This window comes from Squalius cephalus, assembly GCF_949319135.1.
Source record: "Squalius cephalus genome assembly, chromosome: 9".
Classification (NCBI taxonomy): Eukaryota; Metazoa; Chordata; class Actinopteri; order Cypriniformes; family Leuciscidae; genus Squalius; species Squalius cephalus.
Genome location: NC_137130.1, coordinates 14,945,007 through 14,964,966, shown reverse-complemented (window position 1 = coordinate 14,964,966; position 19,960 = coordinate 14,945,007). Strand labels below are relative to the sequence as shown.

Below are 19,960 nucleotides of genomic sequence, written 5' to 3'. Positions count from 1 at the left end.
GAGCCCTTCTTCACATGGGTGGAGCGGTTGAAGAGTGAGCCCTTCTTCACATGGGTGGAACGGTTGGGGTTTATTCTTTGTATTTTGGATGCATCTGACATTTAACTTTAATTGTCATATGCTGAAAGTTATTTTTCCAGTGTTTGAGAACCCCAGTGATTTAAGGTTACTATAACTGCAGTTAAAACTATATTATTTCGTTTTATAATTTTGTATGCATTGTTATTTTTATATTGGTAACAGTTCTATTTCCTTGTGGAAAGATGTTGCTGTGTGCTGCATAGTGGCTGATGCAGATAAAGAGCCCAATAAATAAAGCTTCACCGCTGTGACAACTACGATCTTTGTGTCCTCCTCATACAACCTTCATTTAAACACAACGCAGAGACATTTGGGGAAGCACACCGATGAAGAGGGTTACATATATTTAATATATATATTTAATATATATATATATATATATATATATATATATATATATATATATATATATATATATATATATATATATATATATATATATATATATATATACACTCACCTAAAGGATTAATAGGAACACCTGTTCAATTTCTCATTAATGCAATTATCTAATCAACCAATCACATGGCAGTTGCTTCAATGCATTTAGGGGTGTGGTCCTGGTCAAGACAATCTCCTGAACTCCAAACTGAATGTCAGAATGGGAAAGAAAGATGATTTAAGCAATTTTGAGCGTGGCATGGTTGTTGGTGCCAGACGGGCCGGTCTGAGTATTTCACAATCTGCTCAGTTACTGGGATATTCACGCACAACCATTTCTAGGGTTTACAAAGAATGGTGTGAAAAGGGAAAAACAACCAGTATGCGGCAGTACTGTGGGCGAAAATGCCTTGTTGATGCTAGAGGTCAGAGGAGAATGGGCCGACTGATTCAAGCTGATAGAAGAGCAACTTTGACTGAAATTACCACTCGTTATAACCGATGTATGCAGCAAAGCATTTGTGAAGCCACAACACGCACAACCTTGAGGCGGATGGGCTACAACAGCAGAAGACCCCACCGGGTATCATTTCCACTACAAATAGGAAAAAGAGGCTACAATTTGCACGAGCTCACCAAAATTGGACAGTTGAAGACTGGAAAAATGTTGCCTGGTCTGATGTGTCTCGATTTCTGTTGAGACATTCAGATGGTAGAGTCAGAATTTGACGTAAACAGAATGAGAACGTGGATCCATCGTGCCTTGTTACCACTGTGCAGGCTGGTGGTGGTGGTGTAATGGTGTGGGGGATGTTTTCTTGGCACACTTTAGGCCCCTTAGTGCCAATTGGGCATTGTTTAAATGCCACGTCCTACCTGAGCATTGTTTCTGACCATGTCCATCCCCTTATGACCACCGTGTACCCATCCTCTGATGGCTACTTCCAGCAGGATAATGCACCATGTCACAAAGCTCGAATCATTTCAAATTGGTTTCTTGAACATGACAATGAGTTCACTGTACTAAAATGGCCCCCACAGTCACCAGATCTCAACCCAATAGAGCATCTTTGGGATGTGGTGGAATGGGAGCTTCGTGCCCTGGATGTGCATCCCACAAATCTCCATCAACTGCAAGATGCTATCCTATCAATATGGGCCAACATTTCTAAAGAATGCTTTCAGCACCTTGTTGAATCAATGCCACGTAGAATTAAGGCAGTTCTGAAGGCGAAAGGGGGTCAAACACAGTATTAGTATGGTGTTCCTAATAATCCTTTAGGTGAGTGTATAGTAATATATATATATATTAGTTATATATGTTTTTTTAGTAACTTTGATTTAAAAAAAATATATAATTCTTTCCTCCAGATTATCAGTTGACTTTATAGTTTGAAAGCATTATCATCTAGCTTAAAGGGATGGTTCACCCAAAAATTTTAATTATGTCATCATTTACTATGTCTTTGGAGACTTTCTTCTGTGAAAAACAAAAGAAGATATTTTGAAGATTTGTTTTGCTCTTTTTGTCCATACAATGAAAGTCAATGGGGTTCAAAATAAACTTGGACCCTTCTGATTTCTACAGAAGAAAGAAAGTCAAAGGTTTAGAATGACATGAGGGTGAACAAACTATGCCACAATTAATTTTTTTAGGTGAACTATCCCCTTTAAGTTTCAAATAGTGTGGTTTTATTTGCATATCATAAGTTCTAAGGACAGGCACGTGCAGAACAGTTCAAACCACATTATGCATATCTCAAAATGTGTTCTTTCTGTATTCATATCAGCGTTAATCTTTCAGACTGGGGCTGTGCTTCGGAGCATGCAAATGACCTGGTGCGAAGGGGAGGCGGCCATCGTTTGGAAAGGTTTTATAAAAACATGTCAAACAAATCACTCCCCCTCCCCCCTCCTTGCCGGCTTGTGTTCAGATGCGCTCAGTCTTGGAGGTGACACGATTTAACTGTAAATGAAGCCCTGCCACCCATTAAAATGGACAACGCATGCTGGTTCTGGTAAAATAATCTTTTCTGTTCCAACAAAGTGTCGGGAATAGGGGAAATGTTAGTGGAGGGCATAATAATTATAGATGGGACTTATTTATTTATGTCTGTAGTCACAAGGGCCTTTTTATCAGGATGAGATGAAGGCGATCACCTCTTCAAGTGTCATCCACTTGTTGAATGGGCAAGTTGGTGGGAATAAATGTTTCTCCTGGGGGTTAAAAGCTAATTGTTTTGATGCACAAAGAGGCACTTCAAAAGTCCTGGAAAAGAACAGAGCGGAGCATCAGGAATAGTGATGCTGTGGCAGAGCTCTCACTGTGGGAAAGCATCAGAGATTGAGCTTCACCTTTTAAAGTGCCTAAAGAGACAGAGGTGACTTCCTCCCTCTTATTAGGTCTCTTTCTTCCTGTATATTCCAGTCTTTCCCTAAACAAAACTCCCCTTTTTTTTTGTGTGTTTTTTTTTTTGCATCGTCTCTTGTCAGATTCTCTGACTTCACTTCTTTGGCTAGACTTTGCTGTCAGTCTGCCGTTGATTCTCTCACTCGTCCTCTTCCCCTCTGGGACACTCTGGCCCCTCGGCCATCCAGCAGTTCCTTGTGGGTTTTTTGTGAAGTGGGGAGAGAAGCACTTCTTGTGTAGATTTTTTGGTTCTTCTGTGTGTCACTTGGCCGTGAGTGCCATTGTCTAAGGCTCCTTTTCTCCAAGCCTCTCTGCCGCAACGAGTTGTGTCTTTCCCTCATGATCAGCACTTTTGTTGCCTTTGTTTCTGGCTGTACCTCAGAAGTCCATCTCCCCTTTTATGTCCCTCCCATTCAAGCCGAAGGGAACAGTTGTGCTCTGTTGTGGAGATGTTCCACTGGATTTTCACCAGTGGGGTTTCCTTTCAAACCCTTCAAAGTGCTACAATGGAGCTCCAAAGGCCTGAATGGCTATTGCCGAGTGCACACTCTTAGTAGGATCCCTTATTTTGTTTTCCCGGAGTCAATAAAAATGCTAAGTTAAAAGCTAACCCCGTTGCCCTCCCCACACCCATCGCTTGCTCCCTCCTTTTGATGGACCCTTCTAAATTATTTCTAAAGAAAAATTAATGGGAACTTTTTCAGTGTCGATCCTGCTGCGGAAGAGAATCGAACGGAGCAGTCGGTTTCTTGCAATGGTGTGGGTTGAAACTTTAGGTTTTATGCCAATTATTATTGCACACATCTGTAGAAGTTCTTTCAGGACTGGGTAACTTTCAACAATAGGTCGCCGTTATTATTTTGCTTAGGTGTGATGAATTGGATATAGACGTTCCTCGTGCTGAAGGCAGGTAGTCATGAGTCTTTGGACCAAAAAAACAACAAAAAAAACTCTGATGCTTGACAGCTGAGCCGTCTGTAGTCTTTGTGGGAAGAAGAATTAGAGCTTAGAGTTTGCGGTTTGTCAGCAATTGTGTGTGTGCAGCTTTGCGAAAGAGAGAGAGTGAGCAACCCTTTTCCACATGGATTACAGGTAGGCCAGTGCACGTAACTGCTATGACTTCACCCTCATGTGCAGATTAGGGCGTAAAATCCACTCTAATGAGGCAGCGGCAAGGGGAACGATGGAGGAGCGGAGAACATGCAACTTCTGGGTTACTGTTGCCAGGGTCACCAGCCACCAGCTGATCCTGTTACGAGCGGATCAGATGTGTCTGTCAGCCCAGAGAGGAATGGGAGGAAAGGAGGGAGTTAAGGAGGCAACAGAAATAAGTTTCACTTTTCCTCCCTTACTATCATCAATGCCCCACAGTTAATTTAGCCACATATTTTAGCACTGGCACTTTGTGTCTTTTAACTGGAAAACAACACTGATCCCATGCTGAGAAACAGCTTTTATTGGGATTGTTTTAGCCTGGTGCCAGGAGGAGGCGGGAGGGCAAGACAAGGCCTGGAAACAGGATAAATATTGATGACTCCTTGACCGGTTATTTCTCCACCGTCTTCCGAAATTTATTTCATGTTTATGCATCAAGGCATTGATTTTTTTTGTTATTTCTTTGTATCCTTCTGTTTCATCCCCCCCCCCCCCCCCCCCCTCCATTCTTAAATTTAATTTAAAACCCCAAACACTACAGATCTTGGAAATAGTTTGCATATTAAAAAGATGCTGATTATCGCAGAGTAGAAACACAAATCTTTAATTTTGTGCATTTTAGACACAGCTACTGCTGTTGTGGCCAGATGCTGGAAATAATTGTGAAATCTGCATATTGAAAGAGCTGCTGTTAACAGTGCTTATATGAGATGGTGAAGGGGGGTTAAATTGGACAACATATTTATCCATGGTGCCGTGTCCAGGGCTGTTTATGAATACATAAAACGCAGGAGTTCAAAGGCTGAAATGCGTTGCTGTACCAGACAGACAAAACAGAGGAGAAAATCTTTGTTTATTTTGTCTGGAAATGTTTTTTACAGTGTTGTCTAAAAGGCTATTTTATTTTTGTTGCCACCATTTGATTTCACAGCCACTTTAAAGTGGGGTTTTGAAGAAGTAGTTTTGAAGAAACTTTTGAAGAAGTTTTGGCCTATTGGTTGTTTTATCAGTGCAAGTTAAGATAAAATGCTGGTCTTTTTGTTTTATCATAAAATGCTGATGCAAGTTGCATCATAGGACCGGTGTACTTATTTAAAATGTCACCAACATGTTTTTAGCCAGAGCCAACGCAGTGGGCGGTTAAACGAGTGCATTCTTAGTTTGTTTGGCTAGCTTACAGTATCATTAGAAGAAATATAATAGCTACTTATGTCGACGTTAAAGTTTTGCAGTAAATCTTAACATCATGTCTCCTGGTAAGTTGGCATTTTGAAAGTGATGGTATACGACCCCATACATTCTCAGACCTCATACTTGGGGTCTAATCTCAAGGTTAGAGGAGGAAAAAGAACATCTGAGATTAAATAAGAACATCTGAAAAATGTTTACGTTTAGACATTTCTTTTTCTGACACAACAGTGCAGTTTGGAAGGACAGTAATTGAGCTACAGCTGAGCAGAATGAATGTCCAAAGAAACCACCAGAGGTTTCTGTATTTTCTCTTGGTCCTCTTATATAGGGAAGCCAGACTTACATTTAATGAGGACCAGGCCTGTCTAGAAGCATATAAAAGCAGCAAAGAGCAGAAAACCTCAGAACTCTCACCAGTAAATCCACTAACTGCTAAGCTAACCACCCTGTTATCATAGCCTTTCAAGTCCAGAAAAGTGAGGACTGCAGAAATGTTGTCTACATCAGGGATTGCTGAACTTATAAAACATATATCATAGTTTAATGACAGGGTAAAATGCTGGACAGATGTAACAATAAAACGGTCCAGATTGCATATCTCGGAAGCACTGTATGGATATGGTCGGAAAGGCCAGCTCTCTCCAAATGGTTCCAGAGCTGCCGTAGTGCCGTAATAACATTTATTGCTTCTTGTTTTTATTGCCCATGGTCTGTGTTGCTTTTTATGTGAATTATTGTACACTTAATATTGGCCACTTGAGTTACTATTACGTATATTAATTTCAGGGTTTTCTCAGCTAAGCGTGGATCTAAATGAGAAGTGGGCAAATCATGTAATCAAATAAATCACTGGGAGATAAGCTCATTTTCCTGAAGTGAATTTCTTGAATGAATTACTATGCTGGTATAAAAATCTCATTAGTCATTGTTAAACAGGATTCCGGTTGGTTTATAATGTGAGAGTGGTATGCCACAAAGTTTTATGACTTTCATGGCTAAGTAAGCCAACATTGCAAGCTACTACATAAGCTAATACTAATTACCTTTGCACTGTTTCAGCATTCATATTGTATAGCATCAATATGGCATATTATAAACCTTGAAAAACATTTGCTACAGATTTTATTTTTAAAAAAGGGACTAGATGAAATTTCTTTGTGTGACATGGTTCTGAGTGTCCGTGTGAATAAAAGCCTCATTCAGTAAATGCAGGCCTTTTTTTCCCTTTGGTTGGTCTCTGTCAATCAGTTCCTCCACCTGAGAATTAAATTCTCAAGTCAGAATGAATTATAATACTTTGTTCTGAATAAAGAACCCTTAAAATGAAATGGATTTGAAATGTGCTAAGTGGACTTCGAGCCACTGACCTAACTAATTAAAATAGGGTTTTCTATTTATATTACCCATTTTGTATTAAACTCATTACATTCCATTTTTATCAGAATTATGTATTTGAAGAAATTAAGATGGGAATCGTCTCCAAGATCAAGAACTTAAAATTGTTACTTTGGTCTTCATTTTTGCCACCATATATATTTTTGAAACACATTACAGAGCAAAAATGCTTCTATAGAAATTAATTCTGTATATTTAGGTCAAAAATCATTAAAATGATAGTTCATCCAAAAATGAACATTTTTGACATAATTTACTCACTGTCATTCCAAACATGTATGACTTTCTTTATTATGCGAAACCGAACGTTAGGGTGCAAACAAGATTGGATGCCATTTAATTTCATTGTATGGATAAAAAAATACCAAATCCTTTGTGTTTCACAGAAGAAAGTAAGTCATATATTTTTTAAGTGAACTATCGCTTTAACGTAGATTTATTTAAAGTATGTATATACTGTAAGAATGAGAGTGTGAGATACACAATACTCTCTTATTCCGTCATGATCATCCGTGTGTGTATTGCCATGCAACTCGTTTGAAGTCTTTTATTAGAAGCCTGATGATTATGCATGTATTAATATGACTATGACGTGGATGTGTGCGTGTGTACAGCACACAAACACAGCCAGCATCGTCTCCTGCTGCTCACACATCATCACGCTCTCTCGCGTGAGAGGCCAGCCACTTGGCTTTCAAAACGCCACCCTCGGAGAACACCAAAAAACCTTTCCTGAATTTACCGACTTGTCTTTCCCTCCTCTATCTCCTTCAAACATAAAAGAGAGAGTAACAACTAAACAAAGCAAACTCCTCTCTTTCCCCCGTGGCAGCTAGGTTGCAGCAAAGTGAAACCCCTACTGTGTTTAAAAAGGCATAGAGGGAGAGTAGCACTGAATGGCGTTTCTCTATTAGACCCCTTGTACCTCCGTCAAGCGATCTGCTCTCGCTCTCTCTCTCTCTCTCTCTGATAAAGATCCATCAAGGATACCCCTCTCTTCCCCCATGGAGCTTTTTTAATGTTTTTTTCTGCACCTTTATGAAATCTATTCTTTAATTACGAGTGCCATCATTTTGTAAGCCTCCTACTTACAAGATAATTTATTTCTTTTTCAAGTGCCCACTTAAAATGTCTTTTTAACATTTTCACCCTGCAGCAGTACGCATTGAATGTAGAAGATTTAATTTGGATCCTCCCTCCCCCTTTTGCTCTACCCATTTCTTCGCCAACCCCCTACACACGTACATGCATAATGCCCTCTACCACCTCTGCGATTGTTTCATCCAATTTCTCTGTTTGTATTCTTTATTGCCAATCCGGGCACTGTAAGGTTTGGGGTTCTTGAGTAATAGTAAATTCCTCCCCTCTCTCTCCGTCTGCATTGAGAGTGGTTTTGCATATCTCCTCCTCCTCCTTCCCCTTGTTGAGGTACTGCCACTGACCAAATCCGAACACTATAGAGTTGAGAATCCCTACCGAGACTCTGTGTACTTAGGCCTGCAAAGTGCTTGCAGCCATAACTACCTGAATTGCTTTTAATTGCCTAGCATAGCTGCATCATCTCAGTCGAGAATATGCTGGCTTGGTTCTTGAGGGCAATTGTAAGCGTGAAGGATTGGATTAAGTGGCTATTGAAGTGACTTTAGCTTCTTTTGACAACAAAGACCAAAAAAGAATACTTCACCCCTTCACTCCCCCTTTAAAGCACTTTGCTACCCCCTTCTTTTTGTCAAGGCGGAAAGGAATACAGTCAACTAATACGATCCCTTCATTTGCAATCGCAAGGAACCGCCAGGCGAAGACTGTTCCCGGCTGTAATTAGTTGTATGTGATACCAATTATTTGGCGCATTTATTAACGCTAATTGTTTGAACACCCTGACATACCGAAAAAACAATTAAAACGTGTCTGAGGCATAACAGTGGTTATTAGTGTGTGATAAAATGTGATAGGAGGAAATTAAGCCATAAACGCACACCTCTATTAGCCCTGGTGCAGGGAAATCTGCATCTGACAGCTTTAAGGAGTAATTTACCAGACAGATTTGGGGTCTTGTCTCAACTTTCTTGTGTTAGGGTATGTAATCTCTCCCAAGTCTCTTTCACATCACACTGACTTGGCTCTAAATAGATTTATTCAGCTGTGCTTGCTAAGCCATTGTGAATTAGCATTAGAGAAGGAGCGTTTGCTCTGATGTTGTCGGAAATAACGGCCTCAGGTCAGCAGTGCTTATCCATTAGAGGACTGAAAGGAAAACAAACCTTGTTTCTTCAGTTTGTAAAGATTTGGGAGGGAAATTGAAGTTCAGGCTAAGTACTTGAGATTAGCCAGAGGTTTGTTTCATAGGTGCAGGCATAAAGAGAGATCAGCAAACAAATGGAAGGCTACAACAGATCTCTAAAATAGAGCACTTTACACAAGTCATAGTATTTTCATCTAGCTTAAAAACACATGTTCTCAGAAATGTTACTCTTAGTGCCTCTAGAAATGTCATTCAATGTAACATCAAGTAAAAAGTAATAACCTATTTCTCTTTCAACTTGAATACATGCAGCTCAAAATGTTTTTTTTATATATATATTTATTTTTAATAAAATATATTAAGGTAGAGGTTGAGCCACAGGACTCTGAGGTGATGGACAGTTATTAGATATTAAGCAGTCAAGTTATGTTGTGTAACAAATAAGAATAAAATATTATACCAAACTGCTAAAGGTTTTCTTTTCAAGAATTTCATTCTTTAAATTATACTTTTAATCAGGACAGTTATATCAGTATTTATTTATTTTATGCCCCCACCCCCCAAAAATTAAAAACATGAAATTAAAAACATGCTCATCATCATAGACCAGGTGTATTTAAGTCATTGTATTTATGAATTGCATTTTAATGTAAATTAATAGATAAGACAGAAAATGAGTGCCATGTCATTGACCCGTACTGAAATATCCATTATATGCTTGTGTTTTCTCAGGGGGATAAGTCGTCTACTTTTGTCTGCGGTCCCCTGGTGTCAGTCTGACCTGCGTTCCCACCACACTCCTGGCACCTCTCTGAAGTACATACCACGCCGCGCCGTGCTGTACGTTCCCGGCAACGACGAGAGAAAACTGCAGAAACTGACTTCACTGGACGTGGACTGCGCTGTTCTCGACTGTGAAGATGGAGTCGCCCTTAACAAGAAGGTACCTACCACCCTAACCTCTCATTCTTCGTCCAGCACCTGACTCTGTAGGACATAATCACAAAATCCTCATCATTTAAAGCTCTCTTTTAGCCAGGTGCTGATCCTTAATCACTCCAAAGAAAGCTACCTAAGCGCAATGCTTAAAACAAGCACATTTCCGTCCCATTATGTGCCAATAAAGGCAAAAATGCCCCCCTATCACATTCACTTGAAACAAGGTGCCCACTTCACACTGAGCAAACAGCAGGACTTCAGCAGATGCTGCAGGTTAAAAGCATTCTCGACCCGCCCACACAGCCAGCCAATTGGCCCTGTTTACCTCTCCATGAAATCGTGATTGGAGCAGGAGCTAAAAGGAGAACCGGTGGAAAAGAGTCAGCTAACAAAGGTTTTTAAGTCATGTTAATAAAGATGATTGATATGGCCAGAGGCTATTCCTGCTTGAGTGGGAAAAAATTTGACAGACAGCCTAAACGGTGACCCCTAAAAAAAAGGTGATGGATCCCAATGTTTTCCAACACCCACTAATTTCTTTTATCACAGCCAAGTGGGGGAAACATTTTTTTAAGAAAGTATCCACTAAAGCTAGACAAATAAGACTAGCTTAATGCTTTCCAAGACTATTGTGTTGTTTCAGAGCCTTAGTTACAACCTGATACATCTTTGATGGCCTTTAAGTGTCAAAAACGAACTTTGTTAACATGTAAGACCTTAGCATATTGACAATGTTAACGTTGTTTTAGAATGACTAGTATAAAAAGATAAGATTGCTTAGCCAAAATTCAGCTCTTCTGTGGGGTTCTGCCCAGATAAGATTATTTTGTGGTGGAATATTAATGCTAGGTGATCTGAGAGGGAAGAAAATGGCATTAGAGAAGGGTCTCGGGTCCCCTCTCGGAGCCAAGCGGGTTTCTTTTTGCTAGCTCATGTTCCTGTCAGGGCTGATAGAATTAACGCTCTCTGTAGTCTCCCAGATAAAAATGCTAATAACTCACTCTGGAAAATAACAATGTACTTCGGGACGAGACTGAAAAATAATCCCATTGCTTCTCTGCTTTTTGATGGTATAAATCTGTCAAGGCTACAAGCACTTACAATCCTTCGTACAAGACGCAGTCAATTTTAAAGACCATATGTTAGCTTTAAAGAGCTTGGCGTGGAACTGGGAAAGCTGTGATCCATTATTTATTTGCTAGCGCACAACTGCGTAATGTAAAAATGAGTTATTAACTCAATAATAAAACACACTTCGCTCCTCTGCACCCGCTCTTTCACTTCCCACACTCTCAGCTGTTTCCCTTATCCTGGCAATTGAAAATCCATGGGGGTTTGTGTATACCTATAGATGGATGTTTTATTTTCCATGCCACTAAATGACACTCCTCCCGCAGCTCAGTTACTCTTGTATAAGCCAGTGCGGATTGCGGAAAAGGAACGAGTCAGACACATGCACGTGCAGTGCTCAAACACACTCAGATTGTGTCATTATTTAAAAATGTTCAGTTTTGTATAGCTGAGCATTGAGAGCATCTTTGCTGTAAAATTCTAAATGTTAAATATTTGGGCCTTTTGTTACATTTTATTGAAGAGAGGGTTAAAAATAATGGGTAGAGTGATGGAAAAGGATAACGTCAGATTGAAAGTAATTGTTATACGGGATAAGCAACTAAAACAAAATCAATTGGACCACAAAAAACCACTGAGAAATCCTACAGAAATATTTTCTGTAAACTTTTGATGAAAGAGTACAAGTATAGAAGAAAATACAGGTTTGGAATGATGAGAAGTTGAGTAAATGATTGCATCTTTTTTATTTTTGGTTAAACTGTCCCTTTAAGTGGTGGAAGAATTGTTTATTCTGATTATTTTTAAGTACAAGCTTCATAGTTAAAATTAAATTAACAAATTATCTATTGAATACACATGCTCTGTTCCAAAACCAACATAAAATAATTTTTCATTCTACACTAAATGTACCCAAAATGTGTGTGTTTTATGTATTTTATGCTTTTTAGAATAGTGTGCTGTTAGCTTAGCAACATGCTAACTGAAATCCTTTGTCATTTGAGTCTTCCATGCAGAGCACTTGCGTGCCAAAAAGTTGCTGCCTATGTAGAGCATTCTAAACTAGTTCCTCATGAGGTTCCCTAGTAGGCCGCAAGGCTGCTCACTAGATTTTGGAACATTTAGGAATCATTTAGTCCTTCATCATATTTTTGTTGCTGTCATTTTATAAATACACTGTTGAACTGTAGTAGAATCACAGTAGATGAGGATGATTTCCCAGGCTGAAAGTGCCAGAAAATATTTGTTTGTTTGTTGATGATTTGTGTGCCAAAAGCATTACCACCCCACCCCATCTTTGGGTATTTTCCTAACAATAAAGTATATGAAAGTATATGAGTGGTTTTAAAAAATACATGCTATTACATTTTTTACATTGAATGAAATCCATGATGACTTAATGCACCAATAATACAATTGTCATTAGAAAAATATAGGAAATATTATTATTATAATATTATAGAACTCAAATGACTGGCAATTGCTCTGCAGTACATTTGATTTATTAGCCAGTTAAAAGCAAGAAATAAGATGAAATATTTTATTCTATTGAGAAAAAAAATTATTACACTTAACGTTTCTGTCCCCCTCACTTCTAAAATGATGGCTGCACACTAGCATACAGTTAGTATGTAAATATATCTCTCCTTACTGATTAGGAGGGGTAGGAAGTTGTCCTTTTCTCCCCCCGGCAGGGGCTGAAGGCTACACCTGTCTTTTGTCGCTCCGGGGGCGAGTTTGTTTATTTGTGTGTTTTGTGGCAGAGATGCCCTATAGACAGCCGCTCAGTTTGGGGCATTCCACTCAACGGCTCCTTTTCCCCCCTCTCCTTCCCTGCCCGCCTCCCCTTTCTCTCCGCGGCAGCTTCGCTCCGCACTGCCCCCCTCCCAGCTCCAATCCCTGGAAGTTTGGAACTAATGAACTGACTGCTGAGCTGCCGCCACGGAGCTTGGTCCCAAACTATACTGTACTTCACACTCGATTTATTCTCCAGATGGCAAGACTACGCAGCCCTGCCGGGAGGGGCCACCTCTTCCACTGAAGTGTGAAAGTGGACGGATGTTGTTTTCGGATCCTCTGTGATCAGCTCCGAGCTCCCTCAAACCACCCGGCACCGTATGTAGAGAATAAATCCCCCTGCTTACGGGCACACTCGAGCTGTGATGGCTGTCTGTGTGTGTGTGTGTGTGTGTGTGTGTGTGTGTGTGTGTGTGTGTGTGTGTGTGTGTGTGTGTGTGTGTCTGTCCTTGTTGCTTTTCTGAGGTTGTGCAGTGTCACTGGCATCGACCCTTGTATTATCTGATGCACTCACCTGTGGGTGGAGACGGCTGATGCTTGGAATCATGACAGTTATCCCTGCTCTTTTTCTTTTTTTTTACCTTTCTGTCACTTCTCTACACTCTTTCTTTAGTCAGCAGAGCAAGTGCGAAACATCTTGCTAAGCAACAGGTTTGCTGGTTCGGCTCAGTCTGATGGAGATGTGTTTGCTTATTTTCGGTTCTGATTTTGACGTTTCTGAAAATCCAGATCAGTGTTGGAGAAGCTGTTTTAAATAATAAGTAGCTTGGTTTCAGATATATAATGATTGTTAAGCTACTTTTGAAAAAGAGCCAGCCATAACTAGCTGCTACCAAGAAGTAACTTGCCAATCTGAAGCTATTTGATGGAGTAATACAATTTTAAAATAACATTTTAAATGTATAACCAATTCTATTTTTACAATTTAATTTGGGTAGGATGTCTTTGACTAAATAACATGTTAAATAACATACCATTCAAACAAAGGTTTGGGGTCGTGTAATATATGTATATATGTATATGTGTCAGAGAGAGAGAGAGAGAGAGAGAGAGAGAGAGAGAATATAGAAATATATACTTTTTATTCAACACTTTTTGATCAAAAGTGACAGTAAAGACATGTTTTTATTTTCAAAACCCTGAACAAAAAGTATCAGTAGCTGGGTTTCCATCCAAACTAGTTACTATACTATACATACTATATATTGTTTATCAATACCACCATTATCCGCTCAAATAACTTGATGGAAACGCACCTAATTCATTGGGTGATCAAAACAGTGTGATGGAAACATAGCTAATGTTTCCTCAAAAAATATTAAGCAACATAACTATTTTCAATGTTAATAATAAGAAAAAATGTTTCTTAAGGCAGTAAATATCCATATTAGAATGATTCCTGAAGGATCATGTTATGCTGAAGACTAGAGTAATGACTGCTGAAAATTCAGCTTTGACATTACAGGAATAAATTACATTTTGAAATATATTAAAATAGAAAACAATTATTTTAAATTGTAATAATATATCACAATATTACTATTTCTACTGTATTTTTGTTCAAATAAATGCAGCATTGGTGAGCGGAAGAGACTTTAAAAAAAAAAATTACCGACCCCAAACCGAAAGTCAAGAACAAAAAGAACGCAAAGTTGCATGTTTGTGATAATAAGAGCTCAAATGTTTTTGACTGTGTCACAGCAGTCTGTTTATGTTGTGGTGTCTTTTCTTTGTCAACCCTGATGGTGGCAGTAGATGAAATGATTTGGTGAAAAGAAATGGCTTATATTTTTAACATGGTATCTGTAGTTAATATGTCAGCTATGACTAAAATGTTTTGCAGTATAGCTCCATAGCAATAGCGCCCTTTGTGGGAACGTTTCTGTTATCTTTTGCACTCGTATACATTCACAAGTACAGTATGCATCTTCTATTTGTCAGGACTGGCTTAATAATACACTATTGTAGTCTTGGATTTCAGTTTGAGCTTATTTGAAAGTGTAATACTTTGGCTTCCTGTCAACATTTCCAATTTACCATAATCTATGCAACCAACTGTTATTTGATATAGAAGCTTAAAATGCAATGCCGGTATTTTGAAGTCGTCTCAGATTTCTTCTGCCACACTTTCTATGAGTCAGTTCAAAGAGGGGGTGCCACAATGCTTTGCAATAGTGTATTGATGTGTAGATTTAGTGAGTCTTAGTGAAGTCCACATTTCTTAAATAATTAGATTTAGCCCTCTTCATTTGAGCTGGGAGGTTGTTGTAGAAAGCTGTCCTAGTGCTTATTGGTGGCTGTTGATGTCTGAGTAGGAAACAAAGACTGTGTCTTAAAGAGAGAGTAAAATGATGTAATTTACTCTTTCTCATGTCGTACCAAACCTGTAACTTTATTTCATTTAGCACAAAAGGAGACGTTTAGCAAAATGTTTACGCTGCTCTTTCCATACAGTGAAAGTAAATGGCGACCAGGGCCTGCCAAGCTCAAAAAATTACAAAAAACACCATAAAAGGAATACAGACAACATGTGTGAGGAAAAGACAGAAACGTAATTAATCAGTGTCATCAACTCTCTACAAATGAATATATGCATATTAAATGTGCACATATGAGATTTGAAAGCCTGATAAGATTTTTAAATAATTACGACTGTTATGATGCTCTTTTTTTCATTTAGCTCAGCAGGTCCAGTCACATGTACTTCTATTGTATGAAAAAGAGTAGCTTGTGTACATTCAGCTAAACTTCTCTTTTTGTGTTCCATAGAGGAAAGAACATCATGCAGGTTTGGAGTGATATGAGGGTCAGTAAATTATTACAGAATGCTCATTTTTGGATGAACCATTCCTTTAAGAAGAGAGGGTTCTCATCAAAGGGTGCAGCAGAGGAACACAGGGCATTCTGCTGCCAAGAGAAACAAACAGCGATCTGAGGCGTTTATCCAGAAAATGGATCCCCAGCATTAGTGAACTCTGATAGCCTGTGTGCTGCCAGAAACTGCCTGCCAGTCAACCGTGTGTGTGTGTGTGTGTGTCATACCTTCGTCACAGGAGCTATGAGCACTGTGTAGTCATACTAGGCTAAAGTTTATTGAGGGGTCAGTGAAGTAGGGTGGTCCCGATTGTTTGGATCTGAATGAGAGAGATGATGATTGAGGAAGAGATTGAAAGATTTCTTCCAACATCACGGTACTGACATCATTTTGCTTTTTTATGTAAATTCAATATTATGACACGATAGATTTGGTCATCTGTACATGTTTTTATAAGATTTGGCGTGTGAAATCTGAGGTCTAGTAGAGCCTGTTTTTTTTCTAGCTTACTTTAAGGAGGTCATTTACCAAACAAAACTTGAATTTTCCCATCATTTGTTCACTCTCGTGTTGTTTTAAACTTCTGTTTGACTAACTTTGTTCTGTGGAACTGAAAAGGAGATTATTATTTTTTTGTAATATTCAAGCTGTGTTTAGGCATGCAATGAAAATAGACATTGACCAAGGGCATTCGAACTCCAAAAAAGTAAAATAGGCACCATAAACTGTCGCCCACTATGATAAATGCTTATGAGAGGTGTTTAAGACCGGTTGATGTGTAATGGCCTTATTTACGATGAATGGATAAATGTGCTCTTATCAGAATAACAACATATGATTAGAGATTAGCTCCATGAAGAATTTGATTCAACAACATTACGAATGAAAAAGACTGTCAACTTGATTTATCTACAGTCTTTTAAAATTTTAAAGTCTTTTATCTAGCATGTTATCTAATACATGTTAACCCATTTTTTATCTTGCAGTGCAAATAACATATGTTCATGCCAAATCTGCGTTTTAATTTTATAATTTATTATTAGGGGCCAACAGCAAAGATGCGAAGGCACCTATTGTATATGTTCTTCACCTCCTTCTTCTCCTCCTCCTCCTCCACCACTACTACTACTACCACTACCGCTCTTGAAGTCTATGGCAGCCCATATAAATGTTTGTGGGAAAATGATTATATTTGGCACACATATGAAGGACAGTCTGAACATTTAACCAGATCAATTTAGTCTCTAATTCAATTACTCTAGCTCCACCAACTGTCCAAAGTTGCACTTACGTTTATGCTAATAACTTTTGAACTGTAAGAGCTAGAAACAATGATGGCATAAAGTTATTCAAAGCTTTTTGATGAACCGAACAGTTCTCGAATAAAGCACAAACAAATTCGACAATGATCGCATTAAAATGGATGTGAGGTTATATCTCCACAATGCTTTAGCATATTGAGAACAATCTTGGTACATGTCATCACAAGCATGACCTGAGGCTACTTGCTGCGTTTCTGCACAGCGCCACTTACTGGTCAGGAGATGTATAACATTTTATATATTAATATTTTTTCTCCAATGGCTAGTTTATATTTTATAACTTTGCTAATAACTCTTTTGATTCAGTGCAGCATATCAAGTCAAATGATTCCCAAGTTTCCCATGTCGGCCATTTTGAATTTTGTCGTAAAATGCTGTATTTATGAATGCATGAATGAATCGTTACAAAAATTGATTTGAAAACCTAGTTTTTTCGAACTCCTTGACCAATTTTCGGCAATCGGCTCAGATCATCTTCAGTCTATTCCTGTCAAAAATGTATTAAAAGGCATGGTGCCAAGCTGATTCTTAGGCTGTAACTCTGCAACGCTTTGGCATATTGACACTAAATTTTTTAAAGTCTTTAATTACTCATTGTTGCAGTTGCTCTGAAGCTCCCAGCCATGCTTGCATTACTTATTGTGCCTTTTTTGTGCTTTGCTCTTTCATTGCTGCTTGCAGCTATATTTATTATTATTATTTATTATCATAATTATTATTTTTTGTTTCTTGACGAAATGTGACTTGATCACACTCTCGTGGTTTGTGTTGGATCAGTGCTATATTGTATAAACAACTGATAAACGTCAAAATGTTCCAGCTTTTTAAGCTTGATTTAGCAAGATAATCGCATTGCATAATTCACTGGACTTTCACGTCGCTCTATTTTGAAGGACTATTACTCTGATTTGTTGTGTCCTATAGCATGTTGTTGTTAGTATTATTATTATTATTATTATTATTATTATTATTATTATTATTATTTAAGTTCTCCTTTGCTTTACATGGCACACTTGACACAGAAAGGTGACTTTGTTATAAAGCTCTGGCAGGCAGCAGGTGTGAACTACTCTAATGGCTAGAAAATTGAAAGTCAGTTACTGCCAACACTCCATGTGCCCCGGGTACTCCATGTAATGCCACTTTTTAAAAATACGACCTTTGCTTTTATAAGTGTCTAGCAAATAATCAGCCTTCCAGCAAGAAGAAACTGGGTAAGAAACACCTTCGTGTCTGCAATATAAAGAGCATGGCCAGGTAGAGATGGGCTGGTGTAATAAAAAAATCCAGTTTATAAATTTTCATGAAAAGGTAAAATTTAGTTTTATTCTGTTATAAGAAATGTACATTTTTTTAATTAAAATAAATAAAATCATTCCAATTTCTTACTTTGTACATTAAATTGTAGTGTTGACTGCCTTTGTCAAGCTCAACCCTGTTCCACAGTGTCAAACAAATATTTTCATATATATATATATATATATATATATATATATATATATATATATATATATTTAAAATTTGTATTAATTTTTAATGTATATTCCTGTAATCTATTTTTAAATTATATGCAAAACTTTGGTAACAGGGTTGTGAAAATATAAGGGTTGTGACAAAAAGAAAACAAATTGTTAAACAATTCAGGCCCTATATTTGTGTAAAGTGTCTACATGTCTACTTTTATGATTGCAATACAACTAAAAAAAGCCCAATCATAATCAGCTTTGAAAAGTTACAGAGATCTTTACTTTGCAATTCTGTATGGTGTTTTCTCTTTGTCTTTGAGAGAATTATCTAATACTATTCAGAGTTGCTACCTATAAAACTTTGATGCAGTACAAATCCCTGAGAAAAACTGAGCTCTGTCATTTCCCCAGAGACACAAATATCTTCTGTTCCCACTCTCATCACAAGCTTAGATGTTTTTCCTTCAGCACTTCAAAAGCAGAAGAAATTCTCACATGCATCCTGCATCACAGGGCTACACTGTTGGCACATTTAAACATTATTTGTTTAGGTTGAAGTTTTTACTGGCACAGCTATCAAATGTGTAGATTGTGTTGCTTAAAATCAGATTATGATGACAGACATTTCAAGTACTTCTAGAACAGAAGTAAAGAGAGGCCATGAACAGTAAGCCTCCAGTTAACTGTGAACGGCAGATGTTGAAAGTCCCATCTGAATGCTTCAATCCCGCAACCTCTCTATCATCTTAATGCTGGGAGTCCAGTGCAGCCCAGCGTATCACAAAACGCTGAGTTTTAAAGAAAAGTGCACATATTGTCCTTCTCTCATTATCAAATTACAGCCCTCTGTTTTGATTGGCAGAACCAGTCAGTAAAATGTGAGCTGCCTGAGCAGTGCTCTGAAGTAGTAACAGATCATTCTTCAGCCTCACAGTGTGAAGAGAAGTGGCGGTTTTCGAGAGGCTGAGAGAATCTAGCAGCGAGCCTAGAGGGACAGGCTTCCCTCTCATGCGTAACCGGACAAATGCGGAATCAGATGCTGGATCTGTTAGTCATTCATCTGGAATAGAGCTCCAGATGCCCGGTGCGTCACCTGTCAGACTGTCCGTGAGACATTGTTTGCTTAGATTACACATCGTTTTTGAAATCGTAAGTGTCATGGTTGGTTGGAAGAAGCTGGGATGAAAAAATGATAGAGTGAGAAACATTAAATGGAAATATATCTAATTGAGTTGCTTCTTGTCCCTCCCTCTCACATTTCTTGCTCTCGTTTCTAATAATGCAAATCTATACAAAATCATTATACATTTCAAATGTCATACAAACCACACATTTTTCCTGCGCTTTGATTAGACACTAAATAATCCAAACGCAGATCCATTTCTTGACATATCTCACAGTTGGAGTCCAAATTCTCTACAAATGTAAAAGATCTGGCCTTTTTAAAAAAAAATGAGAAGTCAGCGTCTACCAACTTTAAAGTCTGTCCTTTGTTTTGAGTGTTTTGTGGATGTGCTGTCATGATACTGTGTTGAGCTTTAATGATGGGCTTGATGGAAGGAATCAAAGATCCCTCAAACCTGCGATTCTCCTGGTCACTCTGTGGGATGCTGTGTGATTGGGGAAGGGTCTTTTGAAGCAACTAGTTGGACGGGCTTCCATTTAATGTAAAACATTTCAGCTTTCAAAGTACTT

General features: G+C 38.4%; 1 protein-coding gene across 4 annotated transcripts in view; it reads left to right on the top strand.

Annotated features, from left to right (window-relative positions):
- clybl (citrate lyase beta like) overlaps positions 1 to 19,960 on the top strand; it is a 71,471-nt gene that overhangs the window by 34,305 nt on the left and 17,206 nt on the right. For all 4 annotated transcript variants that reach the window (XR_013822300.1, XR_013822301.1, XM_079881576.1 and 1 more), the window contains one exon: positions 9,588 to 9,798. Coding sequence is in view for 2 of the 4 variants with exons in the window: in XM_079881576.1 (XP_079737702.1) it covers positions 9,588 to 9,798 (211 nt within the window). In the remaining 2 variants the exon portion in view is untranslated. The remainder of the gene's footprint in view (positions 1 to 9,587; positions 9,799 to 19,960) is intronic.